The sequence below is a fragment of the Filicampus tigris genome, chromosome 18 (genome assembly GCF_054856515.1).
Source record: "Filicampus tigris isolate MCC_2025a chromosome 18, RoL_Ftig_1.0, whole genome shotgun sequence".
In the NCBI taxonomy this organism is placed as follows: Eukaryota; Metazoa; Chordata; class Actinopteri; order Syngnathiformes; family Syngnathidae; genus Filicampus; species Filicampus tigris.
The window spans coordinates 395,018-416,234 of NC_141234.1; the positions used below are offsets into that span (position 1 = coordinate 395,018).

Below are 21,217 nucleotides of genomic sequence, written 5' to 3' on the forward strand. Positions count from 1 at the left end.
GGGCAGTAGGAGGGGGACACCCTGAATTGGCTGCCAGCCAATCGCAGGGCATATGTATGTTTGTGTGCTTTTTCATTTAATTTGTACATTTTTATATTTTCTCAATGCAACATTTTTTGTATTGTTTCTATAAGATAAAATGGTCATCAAATATTTGTGTAATAAGATGTTTCTAATATGTATGTATTTTTCTTCCTACTTTTTTATTTGATTTGATTTCTCGTTCTATTTTCCCTCTATGTCTAATACGAATGTGTTTTTTGTCCAATACTGAATTTATGCTTTTTTTTAGCCTGGACAGATGTGGGAAAGCTTCCTGCTGGATTTCGGAGCATGTCTCGGAATGTGTGAGCATTTGTGACATCATCACCTGAGAGACTTGTGATCGTGTTGAGGTAAGGACAAAAGTATTTGGATTTTGGACACACGACCGTTCCATTCCATAGCTGTAAAAAAAAAACAACAAAGAATTGAATCCCTCCACTAAATTCCCGCGCTTACAAAAGCCCCACTCATTTTTATTGCCTCTCATCCCAAAGTCGAAGGGTTTTTTTTTTCCCTACACACACACACGCACACACTTGGTTTACGCCGGTGGCTAATTTATTTCGAGCGTCAGTCTGACATGAGAACACAATGAGAAGTGCAGTTTTTTGCTGGTCCTAATGGTGTCTTTGGTCGTCTTGTTTTTGTGTTTTGATTGCGCAGGCCAGGGCAAGCGTTTGTGCCACGGGCCGGCTGTCGTTTTTCTTTTCTTTTCTTTTCAAGCGAGGTGAGGTGACGACAGGAAGTGTACAATGTGAGCCCATAAAGTGAGTGTCGTCGTGAAAGCGCTTCAAGAGTGACACAATTGGAGGAAGGCTTTTCGCTGTCAAACTTGCTGTTTGCAATCTATTGTTTCTAATGTTTCTAATATTTCATTTCGCATTTTTAAGGTCAGGTTTTTTTCGAATTTTCTTTTTAAAATTTCCGGGTTTTTTCTTTTTCCAGCAAGCGATTCAATCGTTTTTTCTCTCCATTTTGTGTTTTGCGTGTTTTGTCTTTTTTTTCCCCCATTCAACATTTTTGTATTTTGTAAAATATATGTATAAATATATATTTCTTTTTTTTCTCTCTCTCTTTTTTCCCCATTTAGTAATTGTGTATTTTTCATGAAATATTTAGTTTTTCTGTCTAAATGAGAATTCTGTACAGTCAGGATATTGGTGGGAGCACAGCTAAAGAGAGAACATTTTGCCTTTTCACGTCACTAGAGCGGACTTTATTTGATTTTTGATTTTTTTTTTAAAGACCTCAATCCTTACAAACCCCCAAAATGCAGGCTGTAAATTGGCTGAATGGTAAGTGAACGCACCAATGGCCGCGCGCGTTTATTTACCGGAAACGTGCCGCACATGTAAATGGCAGCGCTATTAAATCAGTTGAGCAAAACGCGGTGGCGACAGTTGGCCAGTGCAGACGGTCACCCCAGTGAGCGTAAACACGCTGACAGATTTTTTTTTTTTTTTGTCAGGGTTGAGGAGAGTTTGGGGGTGGCGGACGGGTGGGTGGACAGAGTGTGCTGGAATGTGGGGGTTGTCTAACTCTCACCCATGGGGCAGGGTATTCCCTTTCACACGCTGGTAAAAAACAAAAAAAAAGAAAAGGGAGGGATGTGCAGATGTTCGGGGCATGTTCCTCTGGTCTATTTTTTACTGCTGAGAAAGTCTGGTGACTCAGCCATGGTGGTGCTTTCAATCCAGTAGTGGACAGACTGGAAATCAAACTAGCACTATGGACATTTCCTCACAGGCTAGGAAAGGTCATTTGAATTAATTAGTTAGCTACTCATTTAGTTAGTTAGCTCGCTAGTTGGTAAGGTTATGAATAATTATAAGGTAGCGTTGGCATTTGATAATGTTCCACCTTTTGGCCGCTGGCGTGTGTGTGGAAATCACTTATATTTATTTTGGGTGTAATCATCAGGATTAAGCTGCCGATTCCTAATCCAAACGCCCCCCCCCCCCACACACACACACACCCACGCCAGCCCTTCCTTCCTCAGCACCAAACGCTTTTCATTTGTCAGGGACGGATGACGGGGGGGTGGGTTCAGTGGGAGGCACTGGCTCGGGGCGCCTTTGAGCCGGTGCCAAGGTCCCGCTCGCATTGTGCTGTCTACAGCTGGACTATCCCTCCCTCCCAACCCGCTCGCTCCATTCTTCCCTTTCTTTCCCCGGGTCGGCCTTTTCTCCTCTGTGGAGACGGTGGTGGCGGGGTGGGGTTGTGGGGGCTGGAGGGCAGGGGGTGGTCACTTGTCACGGGGCCAACTTTGGGGGTTTCCATTGCACGCACGCACACACAAACACACGCCGGCTGACAAAGACGGGACGCAAAGCACTCGTCGTCATTTCCTGACCGTCTTCTCCACTCGTCCTTTGTTGACTCAACTGTAGATGAGAGGAGGCATCGATTGGGGTCGGAAGGGGGTACTGGCCGGTGGGGGGCTGCCATTATTTTAGCCCACAACTCGATTTGGATTTAACAGTACAGTATTATGATCGGCCATTTAGCCAGATGCGGGTTTCGACGTCTGTCAGTTACTTGCTTTGTTGATTCTATAGTACATTCATTTTGGGTTATTTGGTTGGTTGGTTGGTTGGTTTAGGTAGACGGTTGGATGATTGATCAGTCAGCCAGTTGGTTGGCTGGGTGGTTACCAAGGTCAGCCGATTCATTGGTTGTCGAATGAGTTGGCTAATTAGTCAGTCGGCTGCTTGTATGGTTGTGAGTTCATGTGTAGTTGAGTCAGTTAGTTGCTTATTTGGTCGGTTAGCTGCTTGGCTGCTCGTTTGGCCAGCCAGTTGATCAGTGACTTGGCGGGTTTAAGTAATGAGTGGGTGGGTTTGTTGGTTGGATAGCCAATGAGTTGGTTGGTTTGCTCGTTAACTACTTGGGCAGAGCCTTTAAAAAAAAAAAAAATTTAAAAAGAAAGTGGCACAGTCACTGACATACTGTCCATTAGAGAGGAGGAGTGCTCATATTTTGCCCAGAGACTTGAGTTAGTCACTCAGCAGCACGACTCTCCTCTGCGCCTGTTGCCACAACATCATCAAATGAGCCGAGGAAGCAAACCCCGGGGGGAAAAAAAGTCACTGAATGTGGACAAGTGAGTGGGCGCTGAATGAGCTTCCACTGTAAATGTGACTGGAGCGTAAACATTACATGTGAGCAGACAGGCCGCAATTTCCTGTTTTCCCAGGCCATTAGAGCGCCACGTAAGCACGCCGCAGTCACGTTTCCTCGTGCCAGAATCCAAAGGAGAGCCCCGCGCAATGTGGGACTCAGCACATTGTTTCACTTAGCGACGCTCCACGTGCTGCCGCCTGTGCTGTGCGTACGTGTGAGTGGGCGCGTGGAGCGAGATGTGCAGCCTCATGCTACGTCTCGTGAATATGTTGCGGGACTCAAAAGGCGAGCGCTACCCCACCACATTACCAGTGTCAAACTTGTTTCCATCCCAAATCTGGGGGATGGTTATTCACCTTCTACTAGCTCAGCCTCAGCGAAGCGGCATGGGCGGCTTTGTTTGGAAACGGCGCCGTCTCTTGTGGCCAAAAGGTCCGTGGTTGCGTCTGGTCTAGCGCAGACTTGTTTTCACCCAGGTTAGTTTCAGCGCGACTCTTATCCGGCGGCTACCTGATCCCTGCCATCCATCATAGCTATCACGCTGCGCCTCCAGCTCTTACTCCCCATTTCATGGATCACAGATCCAAGCGTTGATGTAGTGGCGGCGGGGCGGGGCCGTTTCTTTTTTCTCAACACGGTAGTCATGCGTTCTCTGTCGTAAGTTGTATTTTGTTGAGAGGAATTAAAAAATATAACCATGGGTGGAATCACCACCCGTCGACCGGTACCCCAATTGTTGTTCAAGGCGTCGTCCCCGCATAATGTAAGATCATCTTGAATACCGCGCATGCAGCTTGTTACAAACAATCTCTAAGACAGAGTCTATTTAATGTCTCCCAAGTGCTGCTGCTTTGGTTGGCAATCCAAAATTGAGGAGCGACCACATCAAGAGTCTACCAGAGCGCTATTCCTGGTGAAAGTCGGCATCTCTAGGCTACTTATCGTCACATCGCTTTTACAATATACTCCGAAGGCCGTCTACGTGCCTAGGTGCTGCCGGTTTGATTAGCAACTGAGTTTGAAAAATGGGCTCAGCAGTGAACCCTGGGGTGTCCCTGTGTGACTGATAGTGTCTACGAACTGAGATTGCATAAAACGATGAGAAACGATATGTTGCCCAGTGTCTCAGTTTGAAGTCAATGACACGCTTTTGCAGACCACACATTCAATTTGTTACCACTTCCGTTGGACTGCGAGGTGCCCGTTTGAAGTCCCATTTGTGTGGGCCTAACCCAGTAATTAGATTTTCTGTAACAGGGTTTTTTTTTTTTTCTTCTTCTTCTTTTCCGCCGGTTATTTCCAGAGAGCCACGAATCAAAGGGTGGTGGTCGGGCGATCCTGTTCAATTTGCATATGAATGCGTGGCGATGTTTAGTGTTTGGCAGCGGGAGGTGGCGGTGGGGGTAGTTTGACAGAGAGAGCGCGGGTTAAGTGGTGGGACCGAGTGGGTTTACCCAGCAAGCCCTGATTTAGTCTGTGGCCCAGGGCAAAGCTATCATTAGGAGCTCACCAGCCTCACCGCCGCCACTGCGCAGAGATCGCGTGGAAGTGTGGCGGCACGAGACGAGACGGGACGGGACGGGACGGGACGCGCGGTCTCTCTCTTTGTGTGCGAAATGCTAACACTTGAATGAACGGCTTCAACATGGGACTTTGTTTTACACTTTTACTAGTGTTGAACTATCCGCTGTAATATAAAATGCCACTCTATAATGTTGTACTTTATAAAACCACACAGTAATGTTACAATTAAATACAATACAATGCAAACAAGTCAAGTCATGTTTTTGCCACCTTTTTTTTGCTGCAATTCAGTGGCCATTGTGCTGCTCCTCCTCCTTGGCCACCTAATTCTTCTTTTTTGTTATCATGTCTATGCCCTATGGCTGTAAGTCTTAAAGTAAACTAAGGAAGCATCTGGAGTTTTGTGTCTCTGGTGAAATTGGGGGTACATGGACATCATAACAGGATCCTCAAATAAGGCTCAAGGACCCATGCTGGAAATCCAACAGGAGGTCGGCCATTTTGGGTTGAAGCCGCCATTTCAGGCAAGTTCCAAACCCTGACCAACTCCCGAGTAGGGAATTCGCCCAAATCCGAAGCGGGTATCCTATTCAGATGCTTGCGGCTTTATTTTCATGCAACAGGATTAGTTTTAGAGCCTCTCGGGAACAGAAATTCCCCTTCAAAGTTGCAACTACAGTCGCGTGTCTTTAAGATCATATTTGAAATAATAACCAGTTTGCATAACATGTATTTTGACGTAATTTGGACACTGAGGATCTTTGTAGTCAGCTGCATGAGACCGGGAGAATATTGCGAGAGCCCAAATGTCAACAATCTGTGTCAAACTCGCTAATATTTATAGTAAGTGTATTCTTTCCTAGAGAAACAAAGGGGACCTAATACACGGATTGTCACGACAACGTCGCCGACATGATGCTTTCACAACAAACCGCTCTATTTATAGCCCCGCCACAATTAGAGCGTTGTGTAGCGCGCCACATGTAATTAGCGCCGCCCTCAAGGAAGCGTCGGTAGAAGTGTCAAGAAGCCTCTCGCCGGCTTTTGTCTGGAATTTTCAAAGGGGGCTGGGGGGGCTCCGAGCTCGTCTGCGGTAATAAACGGCACAAAAGGGACCTCGGTGCGGCCGGCCCTCCACAAAACCGATCCAATGCCGTGATTTGAATTTAAAGCATGGCGTACAGTATTGTGTCGCGCGTCCTCCATCGGGGAGCACTTTCTTAAATAACTTTGTCTTTGTCGCAAGCAGGCGACAGCGTCAAATGCACAATTGCCGGGAAAACTGCGGAATCATAGCCGTCGAAGTAACCTTTCGCACAGAGCAAAGGCGGCATGTTGCGACAACTGTATCTGCTTTCACATAGCGTCGCAGCATCTGCTTTGGAGAAGTCCTCTATCCCCATGTCCTCGCAACCACACGGCTTCATGCTTTTTGCTAACAGAAAGCATACTTCTGCATCATGTCGCGGGTTGTAACATCACCGCAGAGTTAGCCCACGTGTTAACAAATACACCCAGAAAAGCGGCGACGTCAGCATATCGGGGCCTTTGGCGACCGATCCTTCCACACATGGCCCTTTTGTCGAGAAGAACAATAGCGCTAAATCACATCAAGGCGCGACAATAACAACAGCGGGCCTTCCTCCGCATGTGCTGAACATTACTAAAAAAAAGAAAAAGGCCATCTTATCCCCTTCGTCCCTGTAAATATTTGGACGTCAATTAGCATCCGCTAGCGTACGCTTGCTGTTGCTTTCTGTCAAGCGCTCCGGCTCTTTAAAAGCGAGGCGCGACGGGACCGGCCCGGTCGCTGGACGTGGGTAATGCTTCCAGGCGGGCCCTACAGCCTTTATGGCTTCCAGAGCCTGCGTTGCCGAGTAGCTCCAAGCAAACCGACGCTGACTCACAAGCCACTTCCTCTGGAGCTTTTGTCTCCATCGAGCCTGCCACGGGATGGGAGGTAAAAGTATTTCAACACAAAGTAAATCGACTAAGGAGGACTTTTTGTCAAGGTCCGCACCTGAGTACCTGAAGCTTCTTTATGTCCAAAACAAAAGAGGTTAATGGCGTGTGACCGAGCAGGGTTTAGCTAAAGCACCTGCGGCGCTGAGGGTTACGCTGTGTCGCTTCTGTCGTCTGGCGTGTGAGGGGACGGTCCGACAGACGTTTTTATCAGTAGACAGTGCAACGCTTGTAATTCGGCGCCTACGTTTCGCCAGGAATTAGCTAAGTGACTGATTGTCATCCAGACAGTGTAGCGGAAGCTAGGCAGTTTCATTCGTGACATGTGCTGGACTCGTCTATTATGAGGAGACACATTTAAAAAGTCTCAAGAAGTCCATCCATTATCTATACCGCTTATCCTCACAAGGGTCGCGGGGCGTGCTGGAGCCTATCCCAGCAGTCTTCGGGCAGTGGGCGGGGGACACCCCGAATCGGTTGCCAGCCAATCGCAGGGCACACAGAGACAAACATCCGCACTCACAATCACACCTAGGGGCAATTCAGAGTGTCCAATCGACTTACCATGCATGTTTTTGGAATGTGGGAGGAAATGAGAGTACCCGGAGAAAACCCACGCACGCACGCAGGCAGGCGGGCACGGGGAGAACGTGCAAACTCCACACAGGGAGGCCGGAGCCGGGATCGAACCCACGACCTCTGAACCGTGAGGCGGACGTGCTAACCAGTCGACCGCCGTGCCGTGCCGCCTGTCTCAAGAAGTCATGTTGAAAAAATAAGAAAAACAGGGATAGGCCCTTTTGGATGGAAGCAGTCATTTTAGGATCATCTTCACCATTTCCTGGGGTCCTTCTAGATTTTGAGAGATTTCTTTTCACTTATACCAGACAGATGGACAATGCGAAATTGGCAAAATGTGTTTTCCTCATTAATTGTGTGTGGTAAAGGTTTTTGAAAATTCAGCTCCTGACACCAGTTTCACTTAGCGGCATGACATTTTCTCGGCGTGTCTGTCATGAGTAGGCCCACAGAAAAGCCTTGCCCAGAGAGACGCAGGAAGTCTGACACTTTGGTTCCTTTTGACTCTCCGATTATCTTTAAAAATTCAGCTTCCAAAGCCGGTTTGACGTAGCAGCATGAAATTTGGTGGGCATGCCTATCGTCAGTCGACCCACCAAAAAGTCTCAAGAAGCCACGGGAAGTCTGCCATTCTGAGTGGAGGCGGTCATTTCGGCCAGGGAAGTGGGCACATGAATGGGCAGACTTGAGCGACCATGTGTGTCGACAGTTGGTCCCGTCACATGCGGCCCCAGCCCCCCCCCCCCGCAGCCTGGCAGCTCGGTGGGATCTGGAACGGAATAAGATCCTGGCTGGCTGCTTGTCCCGGAAGGTCAGGCCTGATTGGACAGCGGTCAGCCAGATGGCCACGCCCCTCGGAAGGAAGGCTAATCTCTAATTGGCAGGTCTGATTGTGTGTGTGAAAGGGAGAAGTAGTTGATGCTTGTGGTGGGAACATCGTTATCTCAAGCTGACAGACAAGAAAACGCAATATCTTCTGATGCCCCCATCGCACTGGTCTGTTTACGCAGACACAAGCACGTACTGTGTACTGTTACAGCATCCAGTTTTTTCTTGAAACTATCCGACTAGATTAGCTTCACGCGTTAGCCGCATGCTGCTTAGCTGGACACACATGGCAGGGGGGAAGACACGTCCGGGGATGAAGGTGCAACATTGATATTCTGGCCGGGCTGCTGTCGGGCAATATACGCTAATGGCACGGTGGGCGCGAGGGGAAGAGATGAATAATATATCGGCATCATTTTTCAAGTGCTGCGATCCCAAGTGCTCCATTATGAGCGCACGAGCTGCAGCGAAGCACTTTCAGTCAGCGGGCCTCTCCGACGTGCTCGTATTCTTCACCATCAATCACAAAAGGGGAAAGATAAAAAAAAAAAAAAAAAAAAAGTCCGACTGGCGGCTTTCTAGGCGTATCCTCGGCGCTCCGGAACGCCACCGGGGCTCGCTGCGCCGTACATTAGCGCATTAGCGCATTTATGTTGACGCTAAGTGCTGCCTTGCGCTGCTTCCTGTTCGTATGATTGGTACAGTACGTTTTTTTGGGGGGTGTATGTCTATTGTCAAACGTTGCGTAGATGCCACTTTTTGGCAACATTCAGTTCTGGTAAGCCTGGCAAGGCAGCGTTTCCCAACCTTTGTTGAGCTTAGGACGACTTGTGTGTGAGGGGATTACCCGGGGTGTGAACTTTGACACTGGCTGATCTTCGGACCATTTTTTCATACGTGCTACTGACGTCACATAATTGCAGGACGCTGTGCGAAAGCGTCGGGTGTCCTGGTGTGAAAGAGGCTTTCAAGACCTTATGACCTGATGACGGGAGTGTGTTTGACAATCCGGAACAGATATTAACCCGGCCACCCGTGCCCAGCAGGTGCCGCCGGCCCGTAAACAATTCATGAGGAGCCTCTCCATATTTCATGTGGCTGAAATGGACGTTTGATGTCGCGAGTAGGAGAGCATGGAGAGGAAGACGCCGACATGGAGCATGAGGGAGTTGGTGGTTGTGGTCGCAGTAGCGGGACTGATGCCACAGGTGGCGTCCGCTCTACTGGGAGCTGTCCTCGACAGTGTGGCCGGGCTGGTGACGGCATCGGCCGGGGTGGCACCGGCAGGTAGTTGCGTCTTGTCTACTGGGAGGTGCCCTTGACAGCGTGACGGGAGTGATGGCTTGGGTGGCGTGATGGCGCCGCAGCGAGCCTACCTTGACAATTCTTTGGCGACGTTAGTGGCGGTGACGGCTTCGGTAGCGGCGGGTGGCATCTCCTCCACAGGAAGGTGCCCTCCGCGGTGACAGGCCCTGGCTGGGGGTCGTAATTGAAAGTAATGATAATTAATGTAATTGGCGGGGAGGATGTTTACCTCAGAAGGTTTTTTTTTTTTTTTTTTTTTTAATCTGGAAGCAATCTGATTAAGCTTTCTTGCATCCATTCGGGAAGGGATGAAACTCATTTTTGCAGGAGCAGCAAGGTTACTTTTAATAAAGATGGCAGTGAGAGGAGGGGGGGTCTGGGGGGGGGGATCATTAATTCATCCGCCGGTGCTTTTCCTCTTGGCTGGGCTGCGAACTGATGTTAAATCGGGATAAATTGGCTTTGATATGCTAGATAACAGGGCGGAATTAACACACGTGATGCGCTTTGCGTCAGTGCAAAATTGATTTTTCTTTTTTCTTTTTCATACATAACGCTTGAGTGAGAGGCAATTTGGAAGTTTAATGTGGGATATAAGCATCCGGCTATGACCGCAAACACTTTGCCTCTTTATTTGTTTTAAAGTAACACCAAAAAACTGCCACATGCCCCAGGTGGCGCTACAACCATGAACCATTTCGGAAGCAAATGGCAAGACTTTTTGATGGTCTCAAGTGATTAAGTCCAATCCACGACCACGATCTGCGCAGCCTCAAAAGCCTCTGCAGGCTCGCCATTTAACGCCGCAAGGCATCCATAAATGAATCTCCCAATGTGCGTGGCCAATCGTCATTATTTTCCAGTCCAAGTCGGTTTCGGCACCGAGCTTCCCGACCTTTCCGGGTTCCACCGTCTGGCGGCCGAAACCAGTCTGGGCTGGAGTCTGCCGCACACAAAAAGCTTGTCAAGCTCAGGAGTGACTGACTGCCTCATGTGGGTCAAGACCTGCCACAGGTGGGGGAAGAATGGTGGTGGAGGGTTGCTTTTGGGGTGGGGAGGGGGAGTGGGGTCTCTGTCTGAATATCCCCCATAGCCGGGGCACCTGCACGGTACACAAAAGCTCCCCCGATTCTTCTTCTTCTTCATCGTAGCAAGGAAAACGGAGAAAGAAAGTGGGTCGCTTGGGTGGGTGTTGGCGGGGGTTGGTGGTTGGAGGTGGAGGGGGGGTGGGGGGTGCTGCCTCAACCTTAGCCATGCGAAAACAAAGTAACACAAACTGGAGCCACAGCAGGGGAACAGCTGGAGCCCGCCAAGGTGGGGGTGCCGCCTGGGTGGTCCGACACACAAAGATGCAGCGAGGCGCTCGGAAAAACGGAGGAGAATCCACGTTAGGAGAAGGTTTCTCCCCACGTTAAAATTCAAAGTGCACCACTAGCGCCATTTGATGCGCACGTGTCACTCAGAACAAGCCGACATGGCTTTTTATTACGCTCGCCGGGATTTTTGGGACACCTTTTGACCAAAGTTAGTGAAACAAAATGTGATCACCTGCTCACAACATGGCCCCCTCGCTGATCGTGCCAACATGTTTTGCATGATAAAAACCAAGGTACGTCACGCGGGAGGTCCTGCTCATTTGCATCTCCCCCGGGGGCGCGCTGTAATTTAGCTCCATACGTCTCGTGGCTAATAGGCTGGCTGCAACGTGAGGTGCGAGTGTGCAGGTTAGCTCTTGCTTGATTGTCAGCTCTGGTCTGATTTGCAGTTGAAAGACGCGCAATTGTAATTGAACTAAGTGAATAAGGATAGATTTGTGTGTGTGAGGGCTGGGGGAAGGATGCATGGCTGAGTGCTATCCTCACCGCGGGAGGCCATTGCCATGAAAGTACCTCACGCAGTGGCGGGATTTTCGGATTGGGGATATACTGCAGAATTAGGTCCGCTTGAACTCCACATCTTCTGCAAAAGGTGAAATTGAGGCACGCTCGTGACAATCTCTGCCTGCAAGTAGCACCAAAAAGCACAACAGAATGTTGCATCATCGTCACCAAACTCTTTCTCAAAGAGCCACCACGAGTAATGCAGTAAAGAAAACGAAGAGCTGATTGTTTCATATACGGAAATCAATCTGCACGCAAATGTACCTTCGCGGCCGACTGCTTCCTTCTGCATTTTCCAACAAAACAGGCTTACTCATGTGTATCTCATCGGAACTATTTTCGGCCGGCGTTATACATCCGGAAAAGACCCAGACTATCAAACTTGAGCCGACATACAGCTGCACGGGAAGGGGCGGACTTTTTTACGACACTTGTCAGCCAGTTCAAGAGAAGGAAGAGATTTGTTTGCAAGCTGCCTTCAACACTTTAAGTGCTTTAATAATGGAGATGGCCTGGGCACAGTCGAATAGTATTGATTTGGGAAGAAAAAGGAAATGACCATATTTGGGCAGCGATGGTATCAAAGCATGTATCCCAAATGTGATTGGTGTGACGTGGTCTTTGTCTTCCTGACGCGGACATGGACAACACAGCGAAGAGAACGAGACCACAAAGGGAAAAAGTTGCAAAGCTGGCGGTGGATCCGCGAAGGGGCGTGAGGCAAACCTGCGCAGGGCTGCCAGGTGAGCGTTGGGATGGGCGCCTCATTAGCCAAACGCAAACCGCGCCCTCGGGCGCCGCCCGCAAATCGGGCCGAGGCTGTGATCTTCACACGCTTGCGCGTTTACCTTCCAGATGGGTCAACTTAGGGCACCTCATCCCAGTTTTGGGGCCCCCAAGGACACTTTGAGGTGCGGGCCTGCGGGTGTGTTGAGGCTCCGCAAAAAGGGGGGTCCACTTGCAGACACCCCACTCACCGTGTCGCTCATGGGCAGCCTCGGGGAGTGAGCGTGCTACTTCATAAGCAATTTCATAAGCAAACAAATGAGGCATTAAGCAGGTGGCTTTGACAATGAAGAGTTACTGAAGTTCTTGGAAGGTTGTGAGCAACATGGCCGCCCGCCACTTCAAGGTCAAAGGAGCCATTTTGTGTGTGTGTGTGTTTTTCCCCCCCAATTGTTTTACGTTGACTTTAAGCAGGTGCCTCATTTTTAATAGGATTTATTTTTCATATACTCATTCGTCTATCATCAGAAAAAAACGTGGACTTTCCATCCTTATATTTTGTTATTTTATTTGAATCTAATTATTTGGCGTTGACACAGTACCTGCAAACTGACACTGCGCAAACTTTAGCGTCAAAGCAAAACAAACCCACCCTGATTCTATTTTTGTGAAATTTGGTTTCTTTTTTCCCCCCCTCTATTATTTACTTTTTCTGCCAACCCTGGAAAATTCTTTTGGGCTTTATCAGTCCACAGTCGTGTGAGACATTTAAGCATTCCATCTTTCAACATTAATTGGAGAATTCTTGGCCCCTTATCAATGCTGCCTGAATCAGCCCAGCCTCCATTACACTCACGCACGCACGCACGCACGCACGCACGAACACACTGACTCCCCCTCCTCTTGGATATCGGACATCAATCTAGCCAGCACCGTCTGCTAAGCCTCACTGGGCAATTAACCACATTGAGAGTGAAAGCTCTAATCAATTCCTGGCCGTCTCCACCACGCACACACACGCACACACATGCGCACTTCCTAAACACACGCTCTTAAATTTGTTGGCTTTGCCGTTTATACGAGTGTCCAAATAGCACTTTTAAATCCACAAGTCACTTGAAAGAGCAAGAAAAAAGAGAAATACACGAGCCGGTCTGGCCGTTGCCGTGCGCAAATGTAAATCGTTTTTCTGGCCTTCGACCAGTGCGGCACGAATGCTTCGTATACTTTACGCGATTGTAACCAGAGATGGATAACAATTGTGCCAATTGTGTGTTTTGGACATTTGTTGACAGGACGACGATGCGAACGCGCCAATGTTTGGAACAATGTTTTAAACCGTTTTCATGTAAACGCTAAGCCTGAGCAGACACGTCTAACGGTGCAGGTTTTTGAAAACGACATGGTTAGCGATTTTGTGTACTGTCAACGCCAGAAATCTTACTGACATTGGATAGCAATTTTGTCATTGTAGATGTTTGTTGCCTTAACAGCAATGCAAAAACAAAAATGTTTGGAGACTGTTTTCAACTGTTTTCATGTAGCACGTACGAGGACGTCACAGCTAAAATGTCAGCCGTCGCAGTGCAACGCTTTTTGAAACGGACATTGTTTTTGTAAACATCGAAAACGTTCGGTGTGCATTCTATGCGAGTTTGTCACGACCAAAACAACAATGGCGGCCCTCAGCGCTGTAGCCTTGCATTTGCGCTAATGACGTCAAGATCCCAGGGCAGCTCGTCTCATCGATCGACGGCGGCCCAAATGTCAGCACCAGCCAGCGGGGCTGGAGACCCCCGAGCAAACCAACACCGAGGGGAGGCACGGGAGGGGGTGGCGGGGGCAGCGAAAAGCAGCCTCAGAATAGCCTGCAGGACTCCCGAGGCTGTCGGTACAGACGGACATTGATCGAGGTGCAAAATGAATAATGATTGGACAGATTAGGACACTGTAAATAACTCCTGGCTCCAGTTTCAAGCGTGTAGATGACGAGTGTTCATGAAAAGGAAAAAAAAAAAAAAAAAAATTAGGGATCTTTTACTTTAATGACTTGTACTGTACAACGGAATAGCATTAGCAAAATTAGCATGAGGGCGCAGAATGTGGCGCAATTGAGGTCTGACTTTTTTAAGAGCTAGACCTTGCAGTTTTCTGCTAGGACACAATGCTGGGGGGTTGGTTGCGAGTAGAGGGTGGGGGTTGGTGGGGTCAATTTACATAAACACTGAGAAGCCTCAGACTTTTATTGTTTTGCCCCTTTTGTTTCTTCCCCAACTTCTTAAGCTTCCGATCTGATTGTGTTTAATGCTGAGAGACAAGCGGTCACACAAGTGCTATATGGCCCAAGTAAAAGCATCATCATTTCCGTTTTAATTGCAGTTGTGTTATGGCATTGCTGAAAATGTGTAACATTCCGATTGCTCAGATCATGCTTCATAAGTCCGACTTTGCAATACATTGTATTGTTCCGATTTCAGACGTCTGAAATTTTCAGAGTTCCCCATTTTTTGAAAGGCAGCATTAGCATCCATCCCGAGTCGGGAGAGATTGTTCAGATTTCCCAGTTTCATGGAATGCGGCATTCGTTTTCAGGCAATACAATTTGCACTTTAATGAATTTAAAGAATTACGGGATTGTAAAAATCGTTCATATGTTTCTGATTTACGAGTTTTATAAAACGCAACAAAATAATGACTATAACTTTGAGGGTCATTCAGTTGTCCACCGAGTTCATGGAGTTGCCATCTTTCTGGAATGAAAATCTCCATTAAGATTTAATGGCACCCACAACTCAATTTTAAGTGAGACGAATCGTAAATACGTATCATGTTTTGTACACTACAAGGGATTATGGAGCGCACCCTAGTAATTATAACTTATAACACTCTTATGAATTCCGTGCTCACAGCTTTCATGTGTTTCAGATTTCAGAGGTTTATGGAAAGCACCATAATAAATACAATTTAAAGGGGGTTTCATTTGTCCCTTCAATGGTCTGATTTCCCAGCTTTCTGGAACTAAAATCTGCATAATATCAGTAGAACTCTGTCGAATGTGACGCATAGTAAATACGTATCATGTTTTTCAGCATTCCGAGCTTTGATGGAGCACACTCCGAATTCTTTACGTTCCCACTTTTCAGGCTTTTCAGATTTCCGAGGTTTATGGAACGTATCATGCCACTAAGGGGCGTTCACATGTCTCTCGAATGCTCTGATTTTCCAGCTTTCTGGCATCAAAAAAAAAAAAAGAAAAGCTCCATTTCAGTTTCATGGCGTTAAAACACCCTTTCTAGTGGGACGTGTTGTGATCACGTATGGTAAAGCCACGCATGGACAGAGAAAGAGCTCCATGGGGTCCCTCTAGGTGTGCTTTCTCTGCGTGGGGCCGCCTCGGGGGCATTTTAAAGTTGCCGCTGCTCCCCGCGCGTCGTGATAGGCTGACGCCGGCGAAGAAAGGAGCTGCTGGGACTCGACTCGCCAGTGCCGCTGGAGAAGCTCTCGCGACGACCGCAGCAGCGAAGCTCCGGCGAGAGAGACACAAGACGCGTTCGTTTTTTCTTTTCTTTTTCTTTCTTTTTTTCTACCGATACATATGTCGTCGATCTTTTTTAATTCACATTATTTATTGTCCCCCGGAGGAGGGATTTGAACACGCAAGGCGGCGGTGGCGGACGATGGTGAAAGAAGAACTGGTATCCGAACCTGAGCAGCCGAACGGAACTTATTGTTATGTTGCGATTGTTTGGGCTATGTTACCCCCGAGTGAGTTCGGCTTCGGTCCATCGGCGGCCCTCCAACGGGAACATTCTGCTGGTTTTTTAACCCATTTTGAAGGATAAACGCCGAGCGAAGGAAGGATTGTGCTGTTTTTTTAAAGGGTTTTTTTTCTCTCTCTTCTTCGGGGATTTAAATTCGCTGGTGCTCCTCAGGGGAGGGGGGAGACACATTCATGTGGCCATTCTCTCGTTTTTAGTTTTCCTCTTTGGGGTGGGGGGGAGAAAGTGCATAATGAGCAAAGAACGACCCAAAAGGAATATTATTCAGAAGAAATACGTAAGTACACCTTCAAGTTTGTCGCCTTAAATGCTTCAACTTTCATCTGGAGGAGGAGCAGGGGGGGAGAGGGGTGAAGCTCCCAGCAGGCGGATTGTGCCTTTTCAAAACATGTTTTAAAACCCTGCATTTGAAACCAAAATCCAGCATTTTGTCAATATTAAATCGTCTTTTGGAGCTTTTACTGGCACACTGGTTTCGTAAGCGTGTTTGGCTATATTGTGTCCACTCTTTGTGCTAATTGGGTAAAATTGTGTTAAATTTGTACAACGTAGCTTTAAATTGGAGCTAAAATGGCTTTTTGTGGGCTTGTGTTTCAGTGAGGAGCCCCGTCGTCGGCATCGGCGGCCATGGCTCAGCAACCCCCTCGGCTCGCTCGCTCGCTCGCTCGCTCGCTTCGTGTTATCTCACTTTTTTGTGGAGGGTGAAAATGTTGATGAATAATAACACCGACTGAGGGGGGCTTTAATTCCACGCGAGCGTGTTGTCGTCCGTGGTCCCTTTAATAAGCCCCTTCCTCGTCAAAGTGAGCGAGCAAGGGGAAGGGGGTCAAGCAAAATCAGCATTTTCCCCCCGCTTGCTTTTATCCCCCACTTCAAAGTGTGTTCCGTGGGTGGGGAGAAAGTGAGGTCGTACCCACGACTTATGCCACTTTGGTAGCCCCTTCTGGGGGTGTTTGGAATTCGGCAGGTATTGGCGTGACCTTCTGCTAGCTAGCTAACATCGAAGCAAAACCTCGCGCGGTTAGCCTGCTAGCGTCCTTTTTCCTCAACAACAAAATTGTGCCTTTTGAGCGTCAAATGTGCTTTTTTTATGGCGGGGGGTGCCCCGCTCGTTGAAAGGAGTCGCATTGCAGGGGGTCGAGGGGGCTCACGTCCGTGACGACGGGCGACCATTTTCTGCTAGCGTGCAACGCCGCCGGCGAACGGGCCGCCGTGGGTGATTTCACTCTCAGCTGGCAAGGGTTGTGCGAATTTTGGGGAAAATGTCGTCTCACGACGTGTCCTTGAGCGCTCAAGTTGCCGTGCCGTCGTTTTGTTCCACGTCTCCCCTGGCCATTTAAAGTTTGTTGCACGCACACATACACGGTGGTGATGGTGCGTTCAAGTGCACGCACATTTTCAACTGAAGAGACCAGCGTCTGTCTGTCGGCTTTTCGCTTTTAAACAGAATCCAGCGAGGCAGTATCTTGTCAAAATTGATGAAAATGAATGCTAAATGTGACTTTTACACAGAGATCCAGAAAAAGTGCAGCAAGGAGCTATCTATGTGTGTGTGTTTTTTTTCCACACAACGCTCAGTGACCAGAAGCCAGGACACATCATTAGCAGTTTTCCCACCGAGATCCTGTGAAATTGCTGTACCAGATGAGTTCTGTCCACCCACAACCTGCAATCAGTTAATTCGTTTCCCCAATTGATGTAAATTGATGACAAATGGGAGCGTTTCACCCAGAGCTCAGAAAAATTGCCATCAAAGAAAACCAAGTGTTTTTCTGCCTTTGCTCAAGTTTTGTGCAGGAACACGGTACAACGGATAGTTAGTTGGCATCCAGCGTGAGAAAAAAAATACTTGTTGAAAGCCATTGTTGGCATATTTTGCTTAACTGCATCTTCGCCACAAAATCCTGATATACCTTTTCACACAGGATCCAGTCAAGGCTGAATCCCACAACCAGATAAACACTTGTGACAAGTCTCTTTCTGCAACAGATGACATGACCATTGACCTTTCACACTGAACCCATCAAGGGTGGCACATGGTGGTAGCTATGTGCACTTTCATACAGCCACACAGTATCCTACAATCAGACAAATCAATAATGTTAATGTACTACTGGAAGGCTGAGACCAGTTGTGAGAGTTAGCGTCCCTCCAATGATTACTATCAAAGACTTGCTACCGAGGAAGCTAAGTAGCTAACTAGCATGGCTAATAGACGGTCGTTTCTGCTCTGATGTTTCTTCGCAACGCAGAGAAGTTGCTACGTTTTGATTTTAAATTAGAAAAAAAATTCTGTTCATCGTCGCAACGACGCCGCCTTTCCGAAGCCACATTCACAGTACGGCCATAGTTGAGAAGGCTAAAATCATCATTGGAGTGATTTTTGCCAGTTTTCTCAGTCGCTCTGGCTTGATGAAGCGACGAAGAACGAGTTTTTCCTAAGCGTGCCGTCTGAGCTGTTGCCACTCGCAAGTGTGCAAGTGACCTCCCACTCAAACGCTCTTGAGTGGCGTGATTGCGCCGATGTGGCGCTTTTCTGCCGCTAGCATGCGCATATTCCACATCTGTCTTGCATTCATCAGCAGCTGCTTGCAGTCGGAGCTTCGAAATTTCCAACAAACCTGGAAGGACAACTCAGAACCCCCCCTCAACTAACCTCAACCGTTCAGGCTTCAAATCGGGCCGCACTGATCCCCCGGTACCCTCCCTTAATTAGCGCAAGACAATTATGCACGCTTGGCTTAACCATTTCCCCTCAAACATGAGCGCCCCCCTCCCCCGCCCCAAGACCCCAATAAACACCGCAGCGTCTTTATTGGTAATGAAATCATTGATTAAGCGTAATAAAAGCAAAGCAGGCAAAGCTGATCCACTGGAACGTGCACCACCTCTGTTTTGTCCCCTGGAGGAAATCATGACACGGTCGCCGCCCGACTATGTTTGGGCCGTTTCCCGACCACATGGCGATTATGAATTTGAAAGTGTTTTTGATGAGATGGCAAGAGGCCTTTTGTGGATGTTCTGAACTCCCGTTTCCAGCCTGGAGCGGGTTCAGTGATGCCGTCCGCTAAGTGGCAACACGGCAAATGCTTCCGATGCTCACCAGATTACCGACATCTTTTTGTAGCCCCCGCTGGGCTTTTCTCTGAATTTCATGACTACGCGGGCATTATTGTCATTTGAAATGATTGTCTTATAGCCTTGTCTGCTGAATGTTCTCAACTCCTCTTTCCATGCCAGTGGTGAATAAATTCTGCGGATGCTCACTGAGCTGACAATCTTCTTGGACTAGCGCCAGCTTTCGCTTGGGACATTATCTCGAATCCAAAATGTCTTTGCGAAGGTTAACGAGTAGCAGTGTTGTTGTCCGCCACGCGTTCGCGACGGTGGGAAAAGAATGGCGAGAGAAGGCGTTTGCGCCTCTGCCTTTCGTGACGTTTTTTTTCTGTGTGTGTGTGTGTGTGTGTGTGTGTGTGTGTGTGTGTTGCTGCTTGTGCGCCGAGGCCGCTCCTTCCTGTAGGCCCCAGCTGGAGCCTCACACCCCAACTTTGTGTGTGCGTGTGCACGAGCGAGTGTGGGACGAGCACAGCTGCTGCAGGGGCCTTTGCAAATGTAAAGAGGCTGTCAGGGATTGTTTCATCAGGCGCACCACCGCCGAGGAAGAGGAGGAGGAGGATGATGATGGCCGAAATGCGCCCAGGAAACCAAAATAGAGTGAGCAGGGCCGGACGGAGTGCAGCGTCGCAAAAGGCCCGGCCCTCCCTTTGCCCCTCTTTTATCTCCCCGTCCCAAATGAAATGTGGGGCCTCTCGACGTGGGCTCGTGGGTCAGCGAGTTGTTTTCTTTAGCGCCGTGCCCGAGCCTCGCCGCGCTTCATTGAATCTTCTGTTTCAATGCAAATGCTCACGTGTGCGCAACATGGCCCGGAGGGGGGTGTGGGGGGGCTCCTCACTTTTCAGCAGCAGCAGCCCCCGGTAACCATGGCGACCGCAGCAAAGCAAAAGCGTAGCACTGCTTTATTGCCTGTTTATTTGACTGGCCCGCACTTGTGTTTATGTTCCACGTGGAGCCGGCGAAAGGCGACGACTCGGCATCTTTTCCGTATGGACTCGTGCGGCGCTTCTGCCACTCGCTACGTTTTCCTTCCATATATGTACATTAGCCGTTGCAAACTTGTGTTTGTTTACCACCCGGCGTATTTTAGTGGCGACAACGCTGCCTTTGAATGACAAACGTGACCTCAGATGAGTTGCAAGTCCGTTTTCTCGACTGCGTTCTGAAAGAAAGCTTGTTTTGTTGTCATGCAAACGTGATTCAGGTGCGCAGCCATTCATTCATTGACTGGCAGGCCTTTCTTTTTCAAAGCTGACTCCCCCTTTGTTGCCTGCCGTTTTAAGAGCTTTTAGATTGAGCTTTCAAGACTCGCAGAATATGAATGTGTGACATCATAAGCGGTGAACTGAAAGTTTGTTTCCAACTTCCTCAAGTATGGGTTGGTTTGCCCCATTACACCGGTTTCTGACACCCCCCCCCCCCCCCCCAAAAAAGGAAAAAAAACGGCTATTTGTGAAGCAGAGCAGTGAGTGACACCAATATTTTGCTTTGGTGACACCGCAAACTACAAGACCAAAAAGTAGATTGAGGAATTGCTTTTTATGGCGTTACTTGAGATTGTCCACCTAATCTTTATCTTCGACTCAAAAGCTGTACTGATCTGCAATCCGACGCGATGCACCTTCGACAGGCATCTGTTATCATTACAGCACTTTACACACCTGAATTTCAAATACTTTGGATTTACTTTGTGGATTTACTTGAGAAATATATTACTCGGTCGCCGTTGGATTTCCAGTTGACGAATATAAACGGGCATCGTCACATGGCCCCTTTCACACAGAGACCATGAAAATTGCAGCATAGTGGCCGTCACAGAAGCTAGCCAGCGCTGCCTTTTTACACAGAGCACAGGTGATGCGTTAACCCCTTTAAGACAGAGATAATACCGTTTTTTGGTTTCTGTTTTTACTTCGACAGAACCCAGCAAAGGGTAGTTTCGAATCGTTGCCATTATCCACTTTTCATGTGGAGAACCTGCAAAATTGCTCTAACGGAGCACTGCATTTAATTTTCATACCTGTTTGAATACATTTTCACGGGGCGCCATTACGTCGCGCGCCGCATGGGGCGCAGACTCTTGTTATGCGACGCGACCTTCTCGGCTTATCGGCCGCTTGCAACCTTTCAGGCCTTTCCCGACTCGGTCGCACTCGCGCAGGCAAGGGCCTGCAGGTGCACGCCTGTCCGTGAGATAAAGCCGTTCCGAAAGCAGCTCCGGGAGTATTTACAGGCGGACAAATGTAGGTGTGGGGTGGGTGTCTTTGTTCAAAGGAGGTGCTCGTTTACGTCTTGCTGTGTGGAGGTGAAGAAAAAAAAAAAAAAAGTGGCGGAGGAGTGGAGCGACCGTTT

At 48.4% G+C, this 21,217-nt stretch overlaps 1 protein-coding gene across 2 annotated transcripts in view; it reads left to right on the forward strand.

Annotated features, from left to right (window-relative positions):
• jarid2b (jumonji and AT-rich interaction domain containing 2b) overlaps nt 1-21,217 on the forward strand; it is a 75,140-nt gene that overhangs the window by 1,057 nt on the left and 52,866 nt on the right. Inside the window, exon 2 of one of the 2 annotated variants that reach the window (XM_086013660.1) lies at nt 293-395. Coding sequence is in view for 1 of the 2 variants with exons in the window: in XM_086013661.1 (XP_085869787.1) it covers nt 15,984-16,028 (45 nt within the window). In the remaining variant the exon portion in view is untranslated. Of the gene's footprint in view, nt 1-292; nt 396-15,288; nt 16,029-21,217 lie in introns of those variants that run through there. The other variant, XM_086013661.1, reaches the window with a different exon arrangement.